The following is a 27,198-nucleotide window of genomic DNA, read 5'->3' as shown; positions in this document are numbered from 1 at the left end:
GAAAAGTAAATCATTACAGCTTGCGGAAGTTAGGTTCTTGGGAAACATATGTAAACTGTATACTGAGTAATGAATATGAGCTAAGTGAATAAGCATGTTAAATTGTAGGTTGACTGTATTTTGTGTTTTATTGCCTTCTGGTTCTCGTCAATGTTTGTTTAGATTTGGGAACTATGTATAAGTTATTCATCTAATTTATTTAATGATTTTTTTATCTGGTTTTCTTTTTGTATTATGTTTTTATCTTTTGTAAAGGTTATGTCTATAACTATAAACAAATAATAATAATAATTAGGTGGATCAGGTGTAAGTTCAAGAGTGCACGATTCAGATGCATATCTAGTCTCCTCAACGTTGCTGTGCCATCTTGTAAAGGACACCCTTTTTAACTTTTGTATGTACCCTGTCTAAAGTGTGCGGTTACCTTTTGATTAGGACTTCCAGTAAATATGTAATCAATATAAAAATAATGAGGAGAACTATGTTGATACTGAAAAGCCATAAAGGGATCCCTGTAGCAACTACATGTGATGGGGATGTAGATTGATAGGTACTTGTGCACTCTGATGTGTTGTACCCATCACTCAGCTATGTGCTGCAACAGACAACTGTTGGTGAGTGAAGCAAAATATGATGACTCGAAGGCTTTGAATACATCATAGCCACTGGCATAGCTCTGGGCAACCCAGCCAGTCAAGTCAATCAAGCTTGCTCCTATCCCATAAGGGACAGTCCTACCGAACTGACAGGTCACATTCCTCCTGCACAAGGGCACAAGCAACCCCAGACATGTTTTGCCACATTTCGAATCATCAGTGAGGTGTAGCTTGTGTTTGTAGACCTGATTTGCATGTGGTATTTCGTCTTTCTGCAATGGCTTGAAAGGCTAAAGAACAATGGTCTAGACGGTCGCCCATGGCGACGCCACAGACTAGAATTAATTCCAAACCAATCCACCATCACTTTGTTTGTTTTGCTAGTTGTTGATGATCAACAGACACCAATTTCCTTTGTAGATTGCTGGTGGGTGTATAGTGGCAGACTGTTGAATGTAGCAAATCATTCGAGGGGAATGAGGATGGTTATGGAGTTGGCTATAGATTTTGCCAAAAATGTCTACCAAACTGAAATGGGGGAGTTTGCATTCTGTCTCTGGGACGGACATTTGAATAACACAAACATTTGGTCTAAGATCTGACAGTGGCTATGGTGACAATGGGCCTCATTTGGACTCCGGCGCTAAACCATGGTGCTACTAGCACCATGGTCCATGCCGGAGTCCGCCACGGCGGAATGGGGAATTACCACCCCATTCCGAGGTTGGCGGAGCGGTAATTCCCCATGCCGCAATGGCCCTCCCCCATTCCCATTTCTGCCCCATAGGGCTCAATGGGAATGGGGAAGGCAGCAATTACGGTACTGCAAATTGCGGTACCGTAATTGCCATCAAGGTCCCTTTGCAGGTCCCTACTTTAACGGCTGGTCTAGACCAGCCGTTAAGGTCGGGTCCCGCAAAGGGACCTCGTAATTAGGCGCTGAGTGTTTAACGGCGCTGCAGCCTTTTACGGCGCCGTTAAACACTTAGTGCCTGGGTCGTAATGAGGCCCAATGTGGTGAATGACTGTTCCGTTTATGGCTAGGTCTAATAAGAAGATTAACCTTTCTTTATGATGAAATTGTCTCCATCATTTTGCTGTTCAGTAGTGCTCGAATTTACAAATGTTACTATTATCCAGCTCAATGGTACTTAATGCTCAATTTGATTGATCAACCTCAGAGGTTGAATGACTCAATATGCAGATAAAAAAAAAATCTCAATAGTATTAAGTCACTCGCCCCCCTTACATCAACAGGGATAAAGGATGGTAGTCACACACTGTACTGAGGATAAAACAGCAGTAGTTATTAATAGTCCCTTTTCGGCCAGAAGAGACCCACATTGGTTTCATGTACATTCATTTGTATGTGTACTGATTGACAGTAGAGTACGCAGTAGGGTATGCAGTAGGGTGCGTAGGGTGCGTTTACAAGAGATTGCAAATACCTGGAGTGTGAATAACCATTGATAAGGGGGTTGTAGGGTAATCTGTCATAAACCATTCACATATGTTAGGGGCTAGACATAGCTATCACATACAGTTTGCACCTAGTGCCACAGCTTATGGTGATATGCACATGTATGTGGAGCAAGCAGTGAGATCAAGAGGAAAGGGGAGGACTGGGATAGGATAGATGGTGGTTGAGAATGGTTTGTAGAGAGGAAGATGGATTTAAAGAGTGAGACGTTTTGCAAAGAGTGCCAACCATTATAGTGCTCAAGCATAGAGATAGAGAGATATTAAGGTAAGTTTTACACTTTGCAGGTAGCCAAATTCAGTAATTCATGAGGGAGGGAAAAGGACGGCGCTCTTTGGGCAAAAGACTTTCCCGTTTGGAATTCAGTGCTTTGGAGGCTGCTTTGGACGCTGTAAGGTGAATTTCTCCATCTCGAGCTGCAAAACACTCGCAGCTCGTTGCTTCGTTCCCAGGAGGGGGTGGAGCCTGTTGGAGCTCACGTGAAGGGTCACGTGACCGGCACACCAGTAAAAATGCACCCGCGTTCAGGCGAGCGGTGCGCTCTTTGGGCAAAAGACTTTCCCGTTTGGAATTCAGTGCTTTGGATGCTGCTTTGGACGCTGTAAGGTGAATTTCTCCATCTCGAGCTGCAAAACACTTGCAGCTCGTTGCTTCGTTCCCAGGAGGGGGCGGAGCCTGTTGGAGCTCACGTGAAGGGTCACGTGACCGGCACACCAGTGAAAATGCACCCGCGTTCAGGCGAGCGGTGCGCTCTTTGGGCAAAAGACTTTCCCGTTTGGAATTCAGTGCTTTGGATGCTGCTTTGGACGCTGTAAGGCGAATTTCTCCATCTCAAGCTGCAAAACACTCGCAGCTCGTTGCTTCGTTCCCAGGAGGGGGCGGAGCCTGTTGGAGCTCACGTGAAGGGTCATGTGACCGGCACACCAGTGAAAACGCACCCGAGTTCAGACGAGCAGTGCGCTCTTTGGGCAAAAGACTTTCTCGTTTAGAATTCAGTGCTTTGGATGCTGCTTTGGACGCTGTAAGGCGAATTTCTCCATCTCGAGCTGCAAAACACTCGCAGCTCGTTGCTTCGTTCCAAGGAGGGGGCGGATCCTGTTGAAGCTCACGTGAAGGGTCATGTGACCGGCACACCAGTGAAAACGCACGTGCGTTCACCCTCGCGGTGTTGAGCGTGGCAGGGGTAGAGGGCGTCGGCTGTTATGCGGCTGTTTGGCGGATGTGGCGCCCGATACGTATAGGGGAGACTGCAGAGATACCATCTCTTTGATCCCTGAGATCCTCCACGAAAGAAAGCCCAACCTTCCTACACTACATATAGAACAACGCAAAAGGAACACCAAGTCCGTAAGTGGAGCTAAGACTGCCTCTGTCTGCTCCATGCCGGACGCCGCAAACGCACTGAGTAAGAAGTCGGGGCCTCAGACTCGCAACAAAACCCTCCAACAACGCCGTATGCTAAACCCCTGGACTGTCTTGAGCAAGGAGTTGCCTCACGACGGGAAGGTAAGCAAACAAACCGTTACCTTACAGTCACCTATTGCCATGGGGGAAAAAGGAGTTTCGATAGAATCGACAAAATCATGTAGCAAGTCCGTAGCAAATGTGACTCCTGAAACCTTAAATATTAGTTCATCTGCTGGTTTAAATGGGGTCACAACCATATCTGATACGTCCCTTTTGACTTCTCAAAAAGGCCCAATAGCCGGCGCTGAACTAACTGATGCCGTACACAATAGTAACGCTATCCTGCTCCGTCCAGCTTGCGGCGAAGAACCTGCCTCGTCGGAGGCGGAGGCGGGCCTGCATGAGATACAAGAGATGCAACCTACGAATGTACCGGTGACTACTCCTATGACAACACCCCCAAAAATTGCTTTACTAACATTAAATAATTTAAAATCCCTTTCACAGTCAACATGTGAGTCACAGGAGAAAAATTGCACCCCTATGTCGCCAGAGGCATTTTACTCACCATTTGAACTCACAGATGCCGACTTGATGGCAGCCGCACATGTTGACTCTACTTCAATTAGCTGCATAAAAGCTAATATGGAACACATATCACTTCATGACTGTCAGGAAGGCATTACTTGTGATCAGCATGTTGTGCTCGAACCATTAGAGGTTGAGTATACGGCGCCAGCCCAAACTTTAGCTGGCGAACAAAATGAGAGTCAAATTGTTGATTTAGATAATGACATCCAGCAAAGTCTCCAGCCTGTCAATATGAATAACAACAATCCAGAGGTGGGAGAGGCGAAAAGCAATGAAATTGGAAGCGCACAAGACCTCCCTCGAGCCTCGACAAACGCCACCACGAGAAATTTGCATCAGATACAATTCCATGCAACCCATGGGGGGTCGCCACTATCTGGAGGCAAAGTGATATGTTTTCATCCGGTGCCAACTGGAAAGCGGCCTGAAAAAGCCTCAAATCAAACTTTTATTGCTCCACCAATGCTCGCAAAAGAAAATCGCAGCTCAAAAATACAGGCTAAGCAGGGCAACACATTATATGAAAAAAACCTACAAGGCTCTAAGTTGCCCGCTGCAGGCACTCTGTCACAGCCGCATGCAAATTGCACTCGGAGCGTGGATGGCAACTCCCAAGTCAGTGATATACCACACCACCTGCCTACCTCCTCTTCAAGTCGAGGCAAAGATACTGTTATGAACATGCAAACTACAACAAGGAACACCTCGAATGGAGCAATGTCGGACTTAATCTTTGAAACAGCGAAACCATTCACAAGCACTCCTTTGGTGCTTACAAGGAAAGGCAAAAACAACAAAGACTTTGATTCATTGCGAAAAACTGATTTCACTCCTGAAACGAGTGCGCAAGCTAAGGACGCATCATGCCTCTCAGCAAGCGGTACAGAGACCATCGGACAAACTCCAGCAAAAGCCAGTATTTCGTCAGCCGCAGCAATGCAAATACATAACAATGTTCTGGCGGCATCCTCCTTGGCTATGATTCCTTTCGTTAAACTTTATGAAGCCCTAAGTGAACGGCTGCAGGACCAAGGCACCATGCTGTCGAACTTAATCCAGAAACTGGAAGAAATGGAAAAGTCTAATATATACTTAAAAGAAAAAATACAGGCAGAAACCGAACGAACAACATCATGGCATCGAAGACAACATGACCTGGCTGTTCATAATAGCTCCCAACTGGAGAAACTAGTCGATGGCCTGATGAATGCCCTCAATGCAACGCAAAACTGTCATAGTCACGCGATGCGCGAGGTTGAGAGCTTAAATCCTAGGCCGATGTGCACAAAAATCTCCACCATAACATCGGATGAAACCTCCATAAAAACTGTCTAGACACATTGGATGTGGAGTGTGCGACACAATCAGAAGCAAATGGATGTCGACAAAAAGTCACTAATACAACAACGTCAAAAGAAATAAAGTCTCAGAACATCTGTCGGGACGCAGCGACTATTACTCGAAAAACAACTCAATCCCATGAAGCGAATCAATGGACAATAGTACAAAAGATGCCACCATTGTACCGCACCAAAATGATGCACAAGTGAATGTAGCCCTACCATGATGTCATTTCTCTTCATTTGGTATCTTTTCTGGGTCTGGGACAACAACCAACGTTACAAAAATTCCCAAAAGAGCTGGCTCTTCTAAGACAAAAGCATTCATAAGAAACCTATCAACACCGCCACGTTTGAGTCTGTTTAAAAGTAAAAACTGTTTGAACAAGAAGAAACCTGATCCTGTTTCAAACTTTGCTATTCGTGTGTCCTTGTCTCAAGGAATTCACAAACCATCCTTGAAACAAAGAAGAATTATCTCTGACTCTGAGTCCAGCTCCACCACAAACGCTTTATGTGATCTGTCCACATATTCGATTGGTGAAGAACAGACTGATGAATGCAGGTTACCGGGCAAGGAAGTGTCTCTCAGACAGACCTTCGCACAGGCCGAATAAAACGGATAGGTAAACAAGAAAAATCTGTGTCACAAGTAAAGCAACCAAGTATTGTAGGCTCTGCCAATTCCATCCAGGATCATACGGGGGACCAACAGCTGAATCCGAATTTCACATCCAACCAACAAACTCAACGAGTCCACTTTAAAAGTAAAGTACACGAGAAAACACATACTGAAATCTCACGCGGATGTCGTAAATTACGTCTGCAAAATATACAGAGGGATGATGCCGAGATCAACCTTAACAGGATAAATATTATGAAACTTTTCAAATGTGTGCCGTCGTTACGCACAATCGTTTCTGATGACATACGCATTGTTGAGTATGCGACTGAAAAAAACTCAGATCAGGTTTTATTACACATTAACTCAGCAAGCGTGCGTAGCACACTTTTAAAGGCTGTTGATGAACTGTTATTCTCTGGTTTCGAAATCTTACCGGAACTGGATTAAGACGAGTCTATTAGAGTTGAAAGATCAAATGTGGGGAAAAAACCTCAATCGAAACCAATTGATTCGGATGCACTAAGACAGTCAATGAGCATCACTATGTCCTTAAGTCCAGGTCAGTCCTCACAAAGAAATGCTACATCGAAAAAATATAACCAAAACCAAACAAGGACACAACATTAGCCATGACTAGCTCAAAGTGGAAAGCCGACGGTACTTCTATCCTGGAATACACGTGGCTATAAGCATCTATTCAATGATTTCGAGACACCACTTGAAAATATCTTCATCATTTGCTTGCAGGAAACATGGCTATGTACACCGCCTATTTGTGATGGATTCACTGTTCTATTAAACAAAGCAGTTAAAAAACGCTAAAGGTCGCCCAAGCTCGGGCTTAATCACATTGGTAAGAATAACCCAATCTTGGTCATCTCCGATACCAATAAACCCAAATCCGTATGTGCAAGGAACTATCATACACACAATGGATAAAAATACCAAAAAGAAACTTCATTTACTGATTATAAACATCTATTGGAATCCACTAAACATCAATACAGATGGCCTTACTTCTGCAATATCACAACTAATTGATGACGCGAAGATAGCCTATAACAACCTAACAGTCATCTGTTGTGGTGATATGAATTGCACGTGGTTCAAACAAAATCATTTTTCGCAAAAGTACCAGCAACTCGAAAATGAGGAGCTTGATGAAAGAGCAAAAATATGGCAAACTGCCATGAGTGTGCGCGACCTTGTAATGCTAAATGGAAACGTTAAAGGAGACGTGCCTGCCAAACCAACTTGGTATCGAGATGCTTCACATAGCATTCTCGACTATATTTGGATCTCGAGGAATCAGGTGCCCAAGTTAGTGGATCTGCAAATAAAGAAAAAGAACTACAGTGATCACAGCCTTCTTCAACTACACATTATGATGGATACGATCTTGCCAACAAATACATTTAAAGTTGTACTAGAAACAAACTGTCGCGGAAATCATCTGCGACTAAGTAGCAATCAAATTCAACGACTTGGGGCAAAACTAATGACCAATCCAGCTAATCAAAGGCCTGATTACATTCCACTGTTGACAGATTTCACCATTCCTGGAAAAAACTCATCAAATCTTGGTCGGACTCATCGCCACATATATTGCAAGGTCTTATATGAAGAAAAAAGGCCCTGCGGAAAGATCTGAGACTTATAAGGAAGCGTAATTCCAAGCTGGATGCTCAAAAAGAAATAAAGACAAGACGCATGATCTACCGAAATTGGGCAAAGTCACATGCAGCCATAATTGAGCAGGATCGCGCACAGCACATGCTACAATTGATCATGACCAAAAACACACGCGACATCTGGAAGATCCTGAATATGGATCTTTCTAATTGTAACCCAATCTCAACAAACACCATAACAGGTGACGTTTGGAGCAGGCACTTCTCTCTGGTCTTTAAAAAACCGGAATCTGAGGCTCCAGCACCAGTGCGCTCTGTTGACACTCAATGGGATGTGCAGATGGAACATGACGAAATTGTTCGTGCTATCAACGCTCTAAAGATCTCACGTGCTGCTGGACCCGACTTGATCTCAAATATTGACCTAAAAAAACATCCAAGTGAATGGGCTGACTTTATTGGAAAGCTATTCATAAAAGAATTGCCAGAATTCTGGTCATCTGCGATTGTGGTACCAATTCATAAGTGGGGCAGTTGGGACGATCCCAACAAGTATCGCCCAATTGCCTTGCTCGACACCATTGGAAAAATCTTTGGGTCGAACTTGCGCCTCATACTCGCCAAATGGGCTGAGATGTCACAGATCAACGACATACGGCAAACTGGATTTACGAAAGGGACCGGAGTTGACGTAAATCTGCTCATTCTGACGATTCTAAAGCTGGAAACCTTAAACAAGAACGGCAAGATTCACCTAGCTTTCATAGATATGAAACAAGCTTTCGATGGTGTGACCCGAAGCTTACTATGGGAAAAACTGTCAATATGGCAATGTCCAGCATCCATTTTAGAGCCTAGCATTGCTCTACATGAAAACACTTCAATCAAAGTCCGGCTAAACATCAGCGGAATGTTATCCAAAGCTATAGCGACCCATAAGGGTGTTAAGCAAGGATGTCCCCTAGCTGCAGAATTATTAAAACTATTTCTAGCAGATCTGCCAATCTACCTGAACAAAGTTCTATGCTTCTCACCAAAAATAAATCAAATGTCAATTAATTGAATAGTATATGCGGATGACCTGGTTCTGATGGACAGAACCCATATTGGATTACAGCGTCTACTATTAGGCTTGAAATCCTACATGGACATAAACCAATTGGAAATAAACTCTCAAAAACTAAGATCATGTCTGTTGGAAACATCAAAAGCAAAAAAGAGAAAGGTTTCAGGTGGAAAATCGATGAAATCAACTTAACATCTGTTGACTCAATAAAATACCTGGGGATACAATTCAACAACTCCATTTGCATACAACAATGGGCTGCAGAACTAACATCCAAAATGTCGAAGTTAGCAATACAAGCTGTAAAAATCAATCAAAATTTTGGAAAATTTTCATTAGAACCCGTACTCAAATTCTACTTACAAAAGGTAACCCCAATAATAACCTTTGGGGCTGAGGCGGGTTGGAACATAAGTGTGCAAACTTGGCATGCCTTGGAATGACGCTTTTGGCGGAAAGTCCTGCAGCTGCCACAGGCAACACCGCTAACTAGTTTGCGACACGAACTAGCAACTAACTCTCTTCATATGAGAGTGGTCTGGAACTCAATTTCAACAATGCGAAAAATGGCCCTCGCATCACCGGCTCCGGCATACAAAATCTTTGCCAATAATTGCAGTTCAAATAAATGTGACCTTCTCAATCTATGGTTTCGCAAACTGTCGGCTTTCCTTACAGCTGCAAAAATAAGCAATCAAGAACTGCTAAATTGCCCACAGCTTGCAAAAAAGAAGTTTGAAAACTGGGCATGGATCGCCAACAATGAAGCAAGGTCAATATTAAAATCAACAGAAGAAATGGGAGGTGTTCACAGGAAACTAAACGAACCAGCGCGATATCTATTGCACTGTCCATCTCGTCATCATCGAGACCAATTCTTAAGGTTTCGAGTTAATGCTCTAAAAACCAAAGAAATTCTTTGGCAAAGAAAGGACAAATCTATTGACGATAATCTCTGCCGATTCTGCAAACAGTCAATTGAAACAGCCAAACATCTGCTAATCGAATGTACTCAAACTGTCAGACAATGCTCATTACATCTAGGCAACTTTGCACCTCTGGATGAAGATATGGAGAGGTGGTGGGGACGGATCATTTCAGGAAGTAATACAGGACTTGTATGTGCGACCGTGAACTACTTTGACTCGATCCTGAAAGTAGACTCTCTCAAATAGAGTTACCAGCGGGAGACTATCTTAGAAGACTGGTGGAGTCTATTTTCGTTGGCCACTTTGTTTTTTTTTCTGCTCATTCTTTGTATGGCCGCTTTCTAGTTTGTGAATTGATTTTTTTTTCTGTTTGAAACAAAAGTTTGTCTCTTGAATTCAAACTGACGCTTTTCAATAAAAATAAAAAATAAAAAAAAGGATAAAAGGGGAGACCAATGAATGGCTTTGAATAATTGTCTAGCTTGCTGGGCACAAGAGTGCCATTGGGGAGGATCCAGGTTTCCATAACATCCCTCATAGAGAGTTTGGGGTGATAGGAGTCAAAGTACTCTGTGATTTTTTTTTTTAATGTTTTGTTTCATGATGGACTAAGCAAGGGGGCTCAGACTGAAGTCTGTAAGGGGTGTAGGAACAGGGAAAATGTGGAGAGTGTTTCAGGGAAGGTGGACAGGACAGATACGTTTAGGGTGAGTAGTGCAGAAATGTTGAGGGCACTGTTTAGAAGGAGACTGAAGGTGAGGGATAATGAGAGTAGGAGAGGGCGAGTGGGGAATGGCTGGGCAGAGGAAGGGGGTAGTTGGAGGACTTCTGAGAAAAGGAAATAGAAAACAGTGAGGAGGACGAATAGTTTAGGGAAGTGTCTAATGAGGAGGGGAGATTAGGAATGTCTTGGGAAGGGGATATTAGTGAATAGATCAGGAGAAGCAATGGTGGATAAGATGGTCTCTTGAGCTTAATAGGCGAGCAGAGGCCAAAAAGCACATACTAAATAGACAGGGAATGACCGAAGAGCTCAAGTAAAACCACTGGTAGCAATTAAAAGCAAAGTTTAAATAGGCCTGTAGTCATGGAAACAGCAAAGGTTGCTGCCAGCGACCAAATAGATCAGGCTAAACAGGCCAGCTGCGACCAAAAGCACCAGTTAGATATGCAGTGACCAAAAAAGCACAGGTTCAATAGTACATTGTGATAAAAAAAAAACAAAGGTAAGGTAGTCTGGTAGTGACCACAACTGCATTGGGATATACATTACATTTGGTGAGGAGTGATGCCTGCATGTGAACCCCTCTGATGGGAGCTGGCTATTTCTGCTGATGTTTTCAGGAGAGCTGAATGCAGAGAAAGTAAGGAATCAGTGGCCAAGGTGGAGGGGACTGGAGCACCCCTTATTGTTCTTATTTGATCCCGATGTGCACCCCTACCTCCCGCAATGTATTGCAATGGTATTGACCGTAACATCAAAGCCATTTGCCGCCTCTAGAATCACATACTGCCACGGTAGGGGATGTTGTTTTTAGCTGGTGCTCACCTTAGATGCAAGGATTTGAGAACCTACAGTTGAATCCTATGCAGTGTGTCTGTTCACAAACAATGTCTTGCACACATACAATTGTTCCCTTACAGTGAGGGGCTCAATCAGTGCAATAAAACTTCGTGAAAATACATTGATCAATTTGTTGACAGCATTATTTCTAATGCAATTCCAAAATTTGAAAACAATTCTTGTGTATTTATATCATATTCAAAATGAAAAGATTGTAGTTATTGAAACTAATTTTCAGCTAGTTGGTCATTGCTATGCTATTCGATTTCATCTTCCCTTGACGCTAAGATGACCTACATATTGCTTTGTAAAATGACTAAATCCATTAATGCGGTTGCATTTTTTTTTCTAGAACCGAAAACTGGCACAGATAAAGCAAAAGAAGCGCCAAGTAAGTTGTTCAGTTTATATTGTCTTGTATCAGGAAGCGCTGGTTGATTTAGCCTACTCAGACTGAGAAGAATTACTCTAGTAAACCAGGGATGCTATACTGTGTTCATAATCACAGCTTTATTCCCTGCAGTCCTAGGAACACATAGAAATGCATGAGTGCCAACAAATTGATAACACCAGTGATCATCCCAAGTTTAACCCTGTAGGATGGCTATCCTCATATGGATACTCATGATATAAGGGTGTTGTTGTATTCTTCAAAGTGAGCGAGTGTCATGTTGTCACTCAGCCAAGGGTAGCTACGAATTGGCAAAAAGTGACCTGGTCAACGAAGAGATAGTTGGAACTGAGCGGATGCATGAGCACCGCTCCAACCACAAGACCTACCTTGATTTGCAGCAAGAGTTACAACACTGAGAGCTTCCATGCAAAAAATAAAGCATCATAATGGATGTTAGAAGTTGGAGGAAGGAGTTACACACCAAACAATAAGGATAGCCAAAGAGGTATTAAATCCAAAGGTTTTGAACAACCAGCGCTTTGCCAAGGCTACCTTACAATGAATGTTATTTGCTCTTCTGTTGTGTGTCGATGAGTCCCTACTGTGTCACAACAGGATATTTGCACAAAAAGACCCAGAATGCATCAATTGTTTCATGCTATTTATTGGCCCTGACTGGGAACCTCGATGTGCAATCTGGTTGGACTGCATTACGGCTGATCTGGAAAAATAATTTAAGAATGGTGGTTACAGGATTAGCAGAAGTGTCTCCATATACCAGAAAGGGGGCTAATGACATGAGGCAATGTGGTATTATTATATTAGCAAAATATGAGACCATCGTCATAATTTAGGAGAAGGTGGTTCCACGTGAATATATGTTATTCAAGACAAGTTCAACTTAAGGGGAAAGAACCCATACATGGGATGAAGGAAACTATTTATTTTTTTATTGCTAATAACGCGCCGCAGCCCACAGGCATCAGAGCGCACATCAAACAGCTAACAACAGAAGACAGATAAATCATCCAAGAATCATAACGGGCATACAGCAATGTCAATTAAATAGTATGGTTTTGAGTCATTTACGAAACGCAAAGAGACTCTTTCCTCTGCGTAGGTCGACTGCCAGCCCATTACAAGCATGTGTAGCCTGGATAGGGAAGGAGTGTCCCTTCCATCTTATTCTCTTAACCATAGGGCATATGAGCTGAAAGGTATCATTGGATCTGGTTGTTGACCCCAGTGGTTGCATGGAGAGACTCACTTTGAGATATGCAGGGGCAGATCTGTGCAAACGTCTTTGTCAATGTAATGATCTTAAAGATAATCCTAGATTCAGCTGGCAACCAGTAGAGCTCTTTCCTGGCAGAGGTAATATGCTCCTCTTGGGGATGTTTTTAATGATTCGTACAGCGTCATTTTGCAGAGTTTGTAATTTTATTTATACAGTTCTTACTTGCTCCGCTCAGGAGCGCATTGCAGTAATCTAGCCTGAGCATAATGGTGGCCAGCACCAATGTTTCACAATTTTTGCTTGTGACACAGGATTTCACCAGCCTAACTAATCGGAGGTGATATTTTGACTTTTTGATAACACTATACACCTGTGCATCTGCCGCTAATGAGCAGTCCAGTACCACACCCAGTGTTTTGACTTTATCTTGTGTTTCGACGATGCAGTGACCATCAATTGAGAAATTCCAAAAGCATGGGTCCAATTTCATTCTACCTTGGGGGGGGCAGAGATCCGGATCTCAGTCTTTGCACTGTTCAAACAAAGCCAATTGGCTGTCATCCAAACTTTGACCAGCTTATAGATATTTTGGATATTCCTTGGATCTTTGACATAGTTACCGCTTAACTCAATCAACAACTTTGGGTCATCCGCGTAATTCATGAATCTAGCCACCTCTTCATCTAGAATGTTACAAAGAGGGCGCAGATAGATAATGAAACGTACTGGAGAAAGACACACACCCTGGGGAACTCCACAAGTAGATGTTTTTTGGGTGGACAAACCTATCCCCAACATACTCTGGACAACCTATCAGAGAAGAATGACTCGATCTGCTCAATAGCAGATGACGAACATTGCCCTACAGAGTATAAAGTAGCCATGAGCTTTCTATGATCAAGAAGATCAAAAGCTGCAGATAGATTAAACAGCATCAGTAATTCTGTGCTGCTCCTATCGCCAATATCCAACATCTGAGTTTGGAGATCCAGTAACTTACTTTCTGTAGCATATTTGGATCAGAATCCGGACTGTCCGGGATGTAGAATGTAGGCCATGTCCAGGTATTCTTGGAGCTGTATAATAGTGACCCTGAAAAGGGAGAAATGGGACATTTGTAATGGGCCTAAAATTGTTTTTGTCTTTTCGGTCTAGGCCTGCTCTTTTTAGTAGAGGAGTAACCACAACCTTCTAAATACTGTCTGTAGTTATTTTGTGGAAGAATGTAGCATTAGTGAACTGTGTTAAAAAAGGAGCAAAAGCACAAATGTTGTTCAGATTATTTTGGCAGCAATAGTGTCACCCAAACAAAATGTGGGACACATCCTTTTCTGTGTATTCTCCATATCCTGCACCACGATAGGCAGTTGGAGTTGTCATACCTATCTCAGGTAACACAGTTGAAGCCGATTCATAGGCTATCTACGCATGCAACAGTAATTTTATTAGAAAAAAAGCTTATTGTATATTTATAGAGTAGTAGGGAGTGGAGAATCACAGTTTAGATTTTACTTTTCCAAGCTTTTTAAAATCTCAAAAAGTTTCCTGGTATTGTTACTAGAGTTTTCAATTTCACTGTTAAAATAATGTTTCTTTGCTTCAAAAATCCCTTCTCTGTACTGTTTCTCTATGTTCTTCCCAAATGACCTATTTTCCTTGGTCTTGTTTTTACTCCGATTACATTCGGTCTTCCGCTTCTCCTATTTAAGCTTCACAAGATCTGAGCAGAACCAATTACGATGATTCTGCTAATCTCTGACCATCTTGGTCTTCAGAGGTGCTGTTTTATTATGTTTTTCTAGCAGATAATGTTCATACCTTGTTGCCAGCGTATCTGGGGTATCAGAATCAGTAGTATTTTCCATAAGACTACATAGGCATTTATTGAGGTCTTCCTGCCTAACTTTTTTTAAATCCCTACTCGTAGTACTTTTGAGTGGATAACATTGCAGGGCCTGCTTTGATTGTAGAGTAATCTGAAAATTAATAAAAGAATGGTCGGCCCAGACACAAGATTCAGCAGTAATGGGACTAATCTGCAGGTTTCTAGATGTGACCCAGTTTAGGGTAGTCTTTGACATGAGTGGGTTCGCTATTTTGGACAACTACTTCAATATTGTTTAGGGTTTGTTCAAAGGAATGAGCTTCTTTATCATCATCATTACCTCTCCACCTGTTATTATCCCCATCAATAGGGTAGAAGAATTGGGTTTGTTAAAGCCTAAAAATATGCCCGCAAGTTCTTCATTGAAATTAGGCATTTCATTGGGCGGCTGATATACCACAATGATATAAGTGCAATGTATGGGGGAGGAGTACATTTTTATGATGCAATATTTCCCAACCTTCACAAGTCACAGAGGATCAACAGAAACATAGTTCTTCTCTAGCTGTGAGTGTGACTTCCCCCCCCCCCCCACCATTTCCGTGGTCTCTGTTGTTTTGGCCAAAAAATTATGTGAAACCTTTAGGGATAGCCAAATCAATAACAGAACCATTTGAATCTTTGAGCCAAGTTTTTGTTATGCGATGATGTCTACTTCTTTATGGAGTATATTATCGTGGACATTAATGGCAGATTTCCCTAAGGAATGAGCATTCAGTAAAACTATTTTTAATGTGAGTCCATTTAACAAAATTGGCTCCATGTCTGGTGTATCTCACTCTTCCATTAAGATATTACCAGCAATATACTTATTATTTCCCGAAGGACCTCAGTGTGAGTGTTGGGTGTCCTGACCCACGTTTGGACTATTAAGCTGCAACATTTGGTGCTGTGGGCTTAGAAAATCCAAGATGGCGGAAAAGCCCACAGTTGCGCCAGAATCCGGGAAAACCGCACAGTTTGTGCGCACACCAAAATGGTTGCCGAACATGCCACCCACCAGTGCAAGCATGATGGGCCAGGAGTGCCATGAGTGAAATGTGTGCCAAAGGAAAAACAGCAGTGCCTGTTAGCTTAAAAGCACTTTAAAATCACCTTTGTTTCCCTGAATGCAAGCTAAAAATGGCTATTTTAAACATCACAAGATATTCAAAAATCTCAATGAACACCAGCAGACATTTGGCAGAATGTATTCTTGTGTGCATACAAAATCTGCAAAGATGAAGAACCCAAAACAATGTTTATAACAAAACTGGCTGAGCTGTGGATGTCAGCAGCTTAAGTTAAATGGACAGAAAGCCACTAAAATCGAAATGTTTAAAATAAATGAGTGACCTACTTTTGAGTGTAACATAGGTTGCAACTGTTAAATGACATAGTTTTGAACTTAGAATCAGCATTCTAGCTGCATGTGCAAAAATTGTTAGTTTGATTTGAATGTAGAAAACTGGGAACTAAAGTGACATTTAGCTGAAGCCTGGCTTGAAGAGAGTGAATTCTGCCCGGCAACTACCCCCACAGGAGTGAAACCTGCTCAGCCACTCTTACCAGGCCTGGCTGCATTCTGCTGCCCCTGCCAAAAGGAGATGACACCTCTCTGATTGAATTAGGGGAGTGGCACCTGGGGACTACAGGAAACTAAACAAAGCACTGTCCCTGGCTCAGGCAAATGTTATATAAGGGTTGTCATCCAGAGTAAACGAACTGGACATAAAAATGTATCAATAAGGGTTTCCCTCAGCATCCCAGACTTGGCATTGACTTAGCTGTAGTGTTGAATTGAATCCGCTTACAAAGTGGAGGCTCGTAGCCGGAGATTCTGGATTAGGTTTACCACTTGTGCAGCTTAGTACAGTGTGCCAACTGACCGGATACACATATCCGGTTAGATCACCACGCTGTTTTACACTGTGAAAGCACTTCTCAAAGGAACGCTTTAAGGAAACGGTCTGTTTTGCAAAATAAAATACAAACTTCTGTAAGTCAGGAAGGAACTTAAATTCCAGAATGACAACACTGGTAGACATCAAAATAGCCAGAGAGCACTTCTTACATAAGCTATTTGTGAGAGGTGAATGGACTGAGCAGGGCCAGGATGCGTGGTTGCAGGCAGTCACACAACAGGTCACTGCAACTGGGTTAGATATCTGGAGAGATCAGGGTCCCTTACATGTGGCCCTGAGCGAACTATACATGGCTCCTAAAGCTAAAGATGAACACGACAAGATTGTTAGGATAGCGGCATATTTGTATCTATATATGGGAGCCTTGCAGGACAAATGTGCTGAAGGCCAAGATCTGGCAAGTAGGAAACTGTTGGCATTAGAGAAGGCCCAATCTGACCTGGTCTCTTCTGTGCAGAGGATCCAGGAGTCAGAAAATGATAGTAGGCAGTATATCATTAAAATAAAAGAGGACATGGATATACTGCAACAGGAAAAGACAGATCAGGATACCAGAATTCTGGCTTTGCAGAAGGAGCACCAAGACAGTTTGGACTCCTTACTGCAGAGCCAGAAAAAGCTGGAGCAACAGATCAATTTCAACAGGGCATGCACAGAGCAGGTAGCCACCCTGCAAATCCAACTAGACAGAGAGAAAGAGGAAAGCAATACATTGATTTTGAAAGAACTGGATACCCAGGCAGAGTTTGATGAAGAACGCCAGAAAGCTGGTGCCTTTCAAAGGCAGAGGGACGAAGTACCCAAACAGAACCATTTTGTGGAGGAGGTACAGGTCTTTCAATTTGAAGGAGAGGGATCCTCAGAGAATCCTGGGGAAAGTATCTTCTCCTTCCGAGATGGGGGAACTCCTCCCAAAGAAATTTGGGTCCCAAGGGATTTCAACCCAGACTGGGTAGATGTGGGGATTGAGCTGTCGCCGCCCTTCATTCTATCCCAGAACCAAAAAAAACAAAAACCCCTGGTTCAAACCCATCCTGGTGACTGCCTCCCAAAAGTCAGGGGCGGCCCAGAACCGGAACCAGGGGAACCTAAAACCGAATCAACAGACTGGGTAGTTGTGGGGATTGAGCTGTCGCCGCCCATCATTCTATCCCAGAACCAACAATACCAAAATCCCATGGGTCAAACCCATCCTAATGAATGCCTCCAAAAGGGGCGGCCCAGAACTCGAAACCATTTCCAGTTGCCAACTTTTTCTTTCAGATTCCCCAGGCTCTTCACAGAATTCTGCCCAAATCTCTTCTCTCGCCATGTCCAAAACCAGTAAGTTAGCCCACCAGTTGTCCAAAAATGTGCATTATCTGTCCCCCCTTGAGGAGAAGGAGGGAAGATACTATACCCCGGTACAAGTACAGGGGCAGGGTACAATTTTGGCACTGGTGGACACTGGAACCCAAGCTACCCTTCTGTCCAAAAGGGCCTTTGATGAACTAAATGCAAGAAGGGGGGAGAATTACCGTATTCCTCTCACCTCTCTTCCTGGACAACTGCAGAACTTTGACGGGAAGGAAATTCCTGTCGAGGGAACTGCAGATTTGGACATCAAAATTGGGCGACACAAGGTGAAACACCCGGTCTTAGTAGTGACTCCAGAGGGCACCCCTTGTTTACTAGGGAATGACCTCCTGAGAAGGTTGTCACCCCTAATAGATTGCGTAAACAAGGTCCTCTGGACCCAGACTAGCCGACCAATAAAATTAAAACAAAGTGTCAACCATGTTAGTTTAAATGGTACCTGCCACATGGTTGAACAAAAATCTGACCAAGTAGAATTTCACTTCCAGAACAACCAAATTCCAGACGTGACAGTAATAGCAGTAGGACAACAGACTGGTGATGGGGGGTCCTCTCTATTTCTGAAAATCAACCTTCCTTCCAGTTTAAGGTGGTATTCCACACTGAAAGGAAATACTCTGAAATTCTTTACCAATCCACAATCAGAAACTCCCACTCCTACAGTCCAGAAAGATGTGAAATCAGCTCAGAGCCTGGCTGATATTCAGCAAATTGGAGAGCAGTTGTTCATCCCTGTTCAGTTAAATGATGGGAAGGACTCTGTTCTCGCTCGAGTGTGTGTGAACAACGGTAAGAGCTTCATCAGCGAAGCCATGTTCCGCCAACTGCCAAAAGATCCAGCCATTCCCACATTCAAACTGATAGACAAATGGGAAATGGACCTGGAAGCACCCAATTCCAAACATCTCCTGCCAAGCAGGTGTATGCTCAAAATCTCCACTGGCAACAAGAGCATAGTCCATAATTGTTGGGTCGTCCGAGACGTCACTGCCGCCTTTTACTTAGGCAGTGACATTCTCAATCACTTTGCCATTAATTTGGACCTAATAAACTTCAAAGCTTGGTCCCGATAAGCGGATAATCCCATGGGCTTTGATGATTCAGAGAAAGCATTTAGGTCAGCTCAATTGCTACCTCGTGCAGTTGAAATTCAGATTAAAGAGGAAGTCACCATCCCAGAAAGGACCCGACAATTCTCCCTGGAAGTGAAAGTTAAAAGAGGACAAAAATTGAAAAACCCTGATGCGTATATTCATCTAAATGCTTTCCTTCAACAGCAAGGGTTGGGGGTAAACCCAACACCATTAGTCAACATAGAACATGACACCATTCCAATAGAGGTGGATAACAGCGACTTAAAGAGTATTACTCTAGCCGCAGGCACCATTATTGGAATGGCAGTTGATAACCGACATTTCTCCATTGCTTTAGGAAATGAACTGTTAGGACAAATCCCCAAGGACTGTTTTGACAGTGACAGTGATGACAATACAACACCAGACAGGATTTTCACCCGGCATGGGGGGAACTTCCTGGTGTACACTTCTTGCCCTTATGGTAAGGAAGACGTGACTTGTGACTTCAGAAGGGATGAGGTGGTTTTCCAGGTCCATGAGGGCTGCCTTTCCCACCTGAAGCCTCCAGTCCAAATCAGCACTCTGACCAGGGACTTCTCCACCCAGTTGTAGGAGGCCGCTGAGATAGCAAAACCAGAAGTCTTTCCAGGCTTCAGGCAGATGGTGGAAGAGAGAGTCAACCTATCTGATGCCTGTGTGACTCTGGAACAGAAGCAAAAGTTGAAACAAGTTTTCTTGGATTTCCAAGATCTCTTTGCGGTAGACTCATATGACTGTGGTCGCACTGACATCCACACAACAACAATCCCCACGGACCCTGGCATGACTCCTGTGTTTGTGAAGCAATATCGCTTGCCTCTCGCATCAATGGAGTCCCTTACTGAAATAATTAAGAACCTTGAGTCCCGGGGAATAATCCGTCCAGTCCACAGCACCTTCAATAATCCGGTGCTGGGAATATTGAAGCCAAACGGCCAGTGGAGACTCTGCGCCGACCTTAGAGAGCTCAACAAACGGGTCCATACTTCCCGATGGCCTCTGCCCTACATTGACCAAGGGCTGGCCCAGATTCAGGGGTCACAGGTATTCACTGCAATAGACCTGACCAATGGATACTGGACCGTGCCTGTCAGTAAGGAGGACCAATACAAACTGGCTTTTACCTTTGGGGGCCAGCAGTATACATGGACCCGGACTCCCTTCGGATACCTCAACTCCGGCAATGAATTCAACATTTTCCTACATAAGGCCATGCCCGACATGGGTGCGAGGGGTAACCTGGCTTATGTAGATGATGTCCTCATCAAAAGTTCATCTGTGGAGGAACACATAGCGGAGATCCGTTATGTTCTGACGCAGTTGAGGGCCGCCGGAGCAAAACTTTCATTTCAGAAAGCACAGTGGTGTAGAACCTGTGTTAATTTCTTGGGGCATGAGATTACTCCTCAGGGTCTCTGTCCCCAAGAAAAGAAAGTGGAAGCACTCCAGAAACTGAGGGATCCCACAACTCTGCGGGAACTAAGGAGCCTCCTTGGACTGACTAATTACAGCAGAAAGTTCATTGAAGGCTGCGCAGAGATCACTAGACCCCTGATTCATCTCTTGAAGGGGGGGGGGTCAAGTGGAAATGGGGTCCAGAACAATCCGAGGCAGTAAGACAACTCAAAAGAAGCCTCTCACAAGCGCCTTGCCTAGCTTACCCTGTCAGAAACAAGGAGTTCTTCAGCGAGCAAAACTTTATCCTCTGTGGAGGAAAAATTCAACGATTGCCAGGAGAAGGCACTCCTGGCAACGGTGTGGGCATTGAAGAATTACCGGCCATTTATCCAGAGGGAACACATCATAGTGGAGACTCCACACCAGCCTCTACAATATCTCCAAAGTGACAGAATCCGGGCCGGAAATGTGAGTAATTCCCGAATTACTTCCTGGATTCTGTCAATGCAAGGCTTTCCTGTGGAGGTCAGATATGGCCAAAACAAGAAGAGTCCCCTCGCGCAAGGTCTGGCTGACTTGTATGATTGTGCCAGAGAAAACTGTCTCGAGGACGAAAGTCTAAAAATCAAGGACAACATGGAGGCATACCTTAATTCCCCACACAAAGTCTTTGAAGAAGACAAGTGTGAGGGAATGCCCACTGTCTATGTGGATGGATGCTCTTACCATGTTGACAACAACGGGGAGAAAGAAATGGTGGGCGGCGCAGGGAATGCATGGGTGAAGGAGTTTCCAGAGCCCTCAGCTGGATACAAAATTGGTCCCCAAAGTAGTAAGGTGGCAGAGTTGATGGCTGTGCATCAGGCCATCCTCACTGCTGCCCAACATCAACTCTACGAACTGGTCATAATCACAGATTCGGATTATGTACGGAACAGGTTCATGGAGCACCTGGTTAATTGGAAAACCAGAGGCATGTTATGTGCTAATAACAAACCCCTGAAACATGGGAAGTTAATCCAAAATATTGATGATCTGGTCACATCGAATGGGATGACAATCTACTGGAAAAAGATCAAGGGTCATTCCAAAGTAGAGGGATCAGACAAAACTGGAAATGACTTAGCTGATCAGCTGGCCAAAACCAGGGCCATCCAAGGGGATCTAATAGAAATAGAGTCCCTGTTGGGGGAAATCCAGGTCACTGCTATCACTAGGTCCCAGACAAATGCTCACAATGATCTTTCAACTGCACAATGGAATAAGGAGACCCCTGATGCTGATATGATTACAGCTCAGAAGGGGGACCCAATAATTGGTAAGTTTTACCAACACATTGCGGACCCTGAGAACTTTCCCCTGACGGATACCGATTACATTGGGAAAGAGGACCTAAGAGTGTTGATGAAATGTCCAAAAAGGTTCTGAATCCAAGACGGTTTGTTGGTAAGGAAATCCCAAGCTGGCCATGATCAGTGGGTGGTTCCTACCTCATTCCGAAGCGTGATGTTAAGTCACGCCCATGATGCGGCCACCGCCGGTCATAGGGGGTTTCATACAACACTTGAAATCTTAAGAGAGATTGCATTTAGGCCACATATGGGCCAGGACCTCAACCAGTACCTGAAGGGGTGTCTGGTATGTGCACAATTTCAGCCATCATCCCTCACACACCGTGCACCTCTCCAAAAGAGGGGGATGACACTGCCTTGGGCAGTGATCTGTACTTATTAAGGGGCCAGTCATACTGCAAATATGCACTTTCAGTGTTATTGGACTGTCCATGCTGTCTCCCACACCTCAAATACTTTTCTATAACAGTCACCATCCTTCCTTTCACCTTCCTGCAGCCTTGCCCCCCTCTTATTTATGTTAGAAGAATGGTGCACCCAGCTACATGGGGCACTAAGAGATATTCGCACATCACATGTTCTCTCCCCGACTCCTCAATTCTACGTAAAGAACCCCCTGCATTGCGTCGGCATCCATCTTAAACTGAAGTTATGGAACTGCCTCCTGAGCAACAGGCGAGCCATGTCATGTGCATGCCCCGAGAGGAATTTAATTAAAACATTTTTAAAAATGTTTATTGTGCATTTAGTTTATATTCCGTCAAGAACAAACTTTAACACATTTTTTTACAAACCAAATAAAAATGTCAAATTTGTCAACCTGAATAGTTAAAATATACGTCATAGATATGAATAAAGGAGAAAGGAGAAAATGAAAAAAAAAATCCTATATCAAATAATGAATGTCATAGTGTACTATCTTAAGAGTCACGAGTTTCCATATATTAAAAGCTGCAGCGTTAACTACAATGGATTCTGTCCCCACTAGGGCTGCCCAAAATGTATCTCTGTGTATGCTCTCTTTAGATCGCAGAGAGCCCCCATATCCTTTGCTGTACACTGGCTTCAGAGCAGCACATGCTGTCAATATGTCTCTGCTGGTCTCTACTTCCCTAGCACAATGCCTGCACATATAACCTCGTTCAACTTTGGCCCACTTATTTCGGAATTCCTTTGTCTCTAGTATATTGAACCGAAGTTGCATCGTGAATCTTATAAGAGCAGGATTGGCCCATTTCAGTAGGTAGCTTCTAGGTTTTCCAATTTTGAAGGCCTGGTGGGAGTATCCTCTGTATCTTCTAAGACCATTCAGTCTGTCTATCGCCTTGACTGTATCCTTCTCTGTCATTTTCTTTTTTACTAATGACACACAGTCCGGACGCTCTTGTATGATGCCCATGGTAAGACCTAATTCTGATCGTCCGCAAAAGTGTGCAGGTCTTTAACAAAGTTATCAGGACAGCATTTGCTCAAATCTTTTCCCAGTAGTTGAAGGAGATGATTCAATCCAAGGGTCATCTTGTCCATTTTGAAGTATAACATGATCCTTTTGAATGACCAACATGATACTAGAGACTGTAAGCCATACTCCAAATGCAGGGCCTCCACTGGGACCCCTCTGGGCATATTCATAATGGAACGGAGGAGTTTGGCCTCTAGTTTATGAAGCCATCCGACTTCCCCCATTGTCAGAATTTCCACTGCGTATAGGATGGCTGGGCATATACTAGTTTTGTATATTTGCATGAGCTCATCTATGTTACTGTCACCCTTATGTTCCACATAGGACTTAATGGCTGCCCATCTCCTCCATATTTTGGTGTAGATGTGGTCTTCATATTGAGAGGTTGATGGATTCGGCCATATTGGGAAACCCAAATACAGAACTTTGTTAACAGTGACCAAGGTTGAACTGTCCAAATGCCACTGTGAGTTTCTTATCTTGACATGGGAATCCTTCAGGCACATTGTTCTTGTTTTGTTCTTATTTATGACCATAAAGTTTTCTTTGGCGTACTGATTCAAGGCATTTAAGGTGCGCTTGAGACCATCTGTGTTTGGGCAAAAATGATTATGTCCTCTGCATATAACATGATGACAATTTTAACACCATTTATGGTTGGGGGGAGGTTTCTAGTTGTCTTTAAAGCTTTCCCATGTCAGCCATGTAGAGATTGTAGGGTATGGTGCCCAATGCACAGCCCTGTTTGAGCCCCCGATGTGTGGGGGTGAATTTTGTGAGAGACCCCTCCTTATTGAGGTGAACCGCTACCGTTGTGTTCCTGTAGAGTGATTGGATATAATAGAGTAGGGCGGGAACGATGCCCCAGCCTTTTAATTTCACCCATAGTCTACTTCTGGAAACCAAATCGAAACATTCAAAAAATCCACATAGCAGCAGTAGAGCTTGTTCTCCCCTCTTGGTCGTAATACCCTTAAATACTGTAATGTTGCTATGTTGGTGGTTGTATTGTAGGTTTTCCTAAATCCTGTTTGGAATATACTCAGTATGTTTTTTGTTTCCATCCAGGAATTTAATTTTTCCAGGAGCACATTTGCAAATATTTTCTGGCAGGCGTCCATCATCGCCAGCAGTTGGTAGTTCTGTGGTATGATTCTATCCCCCTTCTTTAGGATGGGTGCCACGATGGACTGGCACCAACTCTCCATTTTTTGACAAGTCCTAAGTAATTTCCTGAAATATTAAACCAGTATTCTTGCCCAAAGGCTAGGGTCGGCCTTGAGTACCAAGTTGGAGATTCCGTAGGGCCCCGGCGCACAGGAGGCTTTAGATTTTATAATTAGCCTTTCTATATTCCCTTCCGTGATCTCATCCTCCAGTTTAGCTTTTGATAACAGGCTAACCTGGCTCCACCTCATTAGCTCTCCCTGGTCTGTTTCCATGATCTGTTCCTTGGAGAAATAAAGGTCTTGGATATGTTTGATCCATGTTTGCTGCGAGACTGGATTCAGATCAATCTGCGTTTGCCAGGAATTATTCAGACCCACCCCTTTACTGTTTATCACGTGTAAAAGCCCTCTGTGAAATCACCTGCCAGCACCACATTGCCCGTAGGCTATATTTCCAGCCAGTGAAGTATGGCATCCGATATTATTAATTGTAGTGTTTTTGTCATGTAGCCACCTGGTGGGTCATACATGTTAATAATTAATGTTTCAACTGTGGAGGGTGAGGGATATTGCAACACTCCCATTAAAACATTCTGGGATTGTTATCCCATACACCAAGGCGAGAGGTTCAAATGAGCCTTGGCCCCTATGCAAGACCACCAGTCGGCCTACCCTTCTTGGGCCTTCTGGCATTGTTAAATAGGACCTAATACCCATCAATGTGGAATCTCGTGTTGCACCATGTTTCTTGCAATAGGAATATGCCTGCCTCTTTCAATAACGCTTGCCCTTTGGGATGTAGCAAAAAAGAGCAATGTCCTCTTGAATTCCAGGACACCCATGACATCTTTGTGATGATGTTCCCTTGGCAGTTTGCACCATTATGTGTACACATTGGCATCCAAAGTGAGGAGGTGACTGTTTACATCTTTACTTGTGAACTGTAATCTTGCAGAGGTCTTAGCGCTTCTCTCTCCATGGGCTGTGTCAGGGTAGGAATGGTTTTCTTATTATTTCTCTCTGGGTCTAATTTGTGTCCAGCCGTTCTGGCATGCAATTAAAGTAAAATCAGCCAACAAAAGGGTATCAGCATTTGTTTTCAAAAGGGCTACCATTAACAGTGATGTGAACTCAATTAGTGCCCAATTTGTGGCACTATTCCAATGTGGCGGCTCAATTTTCAATATATCTCTGGATTAGATGAACTCCAGATGTGTCAACTGTTTGAAAATTGACAGGAGAACTGACCTATTTAGAAATGGACTATAGGGTGTCGGATTGGTTTCCTCCAAAATTACCCAGGTTCCCCCATCTTTTAATGCACTGGGGTGAATAATTGGCAGATTATTAATCTCTTCTGCCCGGGGCACATTACTTTGTAGGTCAGCCACTGGATCTTGTGCGATTTTATTCTGCCCAACCAGTTGTATTGGTACTGCCAGTGTACATACTGTTTTTTTCTCCTCAGGTTCTCCCTTTTTAGGGCCTATTTGTAATTGTGCTGACTTATTACTTTGGTCTTTAGTTTTCTCCTTTCACCAGGATGATTTTTGATTTGGCCCTTTGGTTTCTCTTTTCCCGCCGTCCGTGCCCATACACCCATACTTCTTTGAGGGCTTTTGTCGTGCCAGGGTCATTCGCTTGGGCGGTGCGTATGCTAGCTTAGGGGAGCGCTTGTTTTTGAGTGCCTTTATTAATTCTGTTGGTGGTGAAATGTGCACTTCCTCAAAATCCCAGTTTAACCTAGCTTCACCATTTTGTCCACTGGTAGACACTCCCTGTTCTACGTCTCATGCTCCTTGCTTGGTAATTGCATTTTTTCCACCTGTAATAAGCTCTGTTTTTTTCTCTACATTTCCTGGTTGCTTGGCACTATCATTGGCAATGTTATCAACTTTCTTGAACAAAGCTGTTGTTATGTCCAAGAGTTTAAGTGAACGTCTTTGATTGACTCCAAGTTCTTCCATTATGGATTCCATTAATACTGCTTGTGCATCTATCTTACATGCAAGCGGCGTCACAAGATTCTACATTGTGTCTTCGTCAACCAAGCTCTTTTCCCCAACGACCACTGAGTCTGTATCCACCTCAGAGTCTGTTGCATCGGAAGAGTCCGAGGGTGCGGCGAACACTGTCAGATCTGGCGAATAAGACAAACTTATGGCCTCATTATTTTGTGTGTTTCTTTGTTCAGGAGCATTTGCTCCCCCAATGAGGCTCTTTTTAAGTTTGTAACCAAGTTCAATAATGAATTATTGTTGTCAATTGGATCCTCCAATTGCTTTTCCTTGTCCTAGGCCGGTGTTTCTGAAGAATGTTTGAACTGTTTATCTGTAGCACCTAAGAAGGCTGTGATTTCTGCCTGTGATGGCAGATCTATTTTAGAATTTTGTATACCCTTATATTTGTTGCCACTACGTAAGTTGGGATGTTTGTGTAATGCGTTGGAGTTCTGCGTCATCCCTTTGCGTGTCATAGTTTAAGTTTATGTCCAATGCCGGCACAGACCGCACAAGTTTTGTCTTTGTCACAATTAGAGGGGTAGCTTCCTCCCTCCAGCTGCAGTGTGTCGGCAAGCCCGTAAGCAGACTCTAAGAGAGTCGAATTATCTAATCCCAATTAGCAGGAAACACAGATTGGATATAGAAGGTGACACATCCAAAGCTGTCCCAAGATGTGTTGTCAGAGTCGACCCCA

General features: G+C 43.5%; 1 protein-coding gene across 50 annotated transcripts in view; it reads left to right on the top strand.

Annotated features, from left to right (window-relative positions):
- TRDN (triadin) overlaps positions 1–27,198 on the top strand; it is a 1,596,486-nt gene that overhangs the window by 635,632 nt on the left and 933,656 nt on the right. For all 50 annotated transcript variants that reach the window (XM_069607588.1, XM_069607568.1, XM_069607599.1 and 47 more), the window contains one exon: positions 11,582–11,620. In XM_069607588.1, the coding sequence (XP_069463689.1) occupies positions 11,582–11,620 (39 nt within the window). The remainder of the gene's footprint in view (positions 1–11,581; positions 11,621–27,198) is intronic.

This window comes from Ambystoma mexicanum, chromosome 4q (genome assembly GCF_040938575.1).
Source record: "Ambystoma mexicanum isolate Mex_15411 chromosome 4q, UKY_AmexF1_1, whole genome shotgun sequence".
NCBI lineage: Eukaryota > Metazoa > Chordata > Amphibia > Caudata > Ambystomatidae > Ambystoma > Ambystoma mexicanum.
Note: the sequence above shows the minus strand (reverse complement) of the source record. Positions and strands in the feature narration are given on the sequence as shown.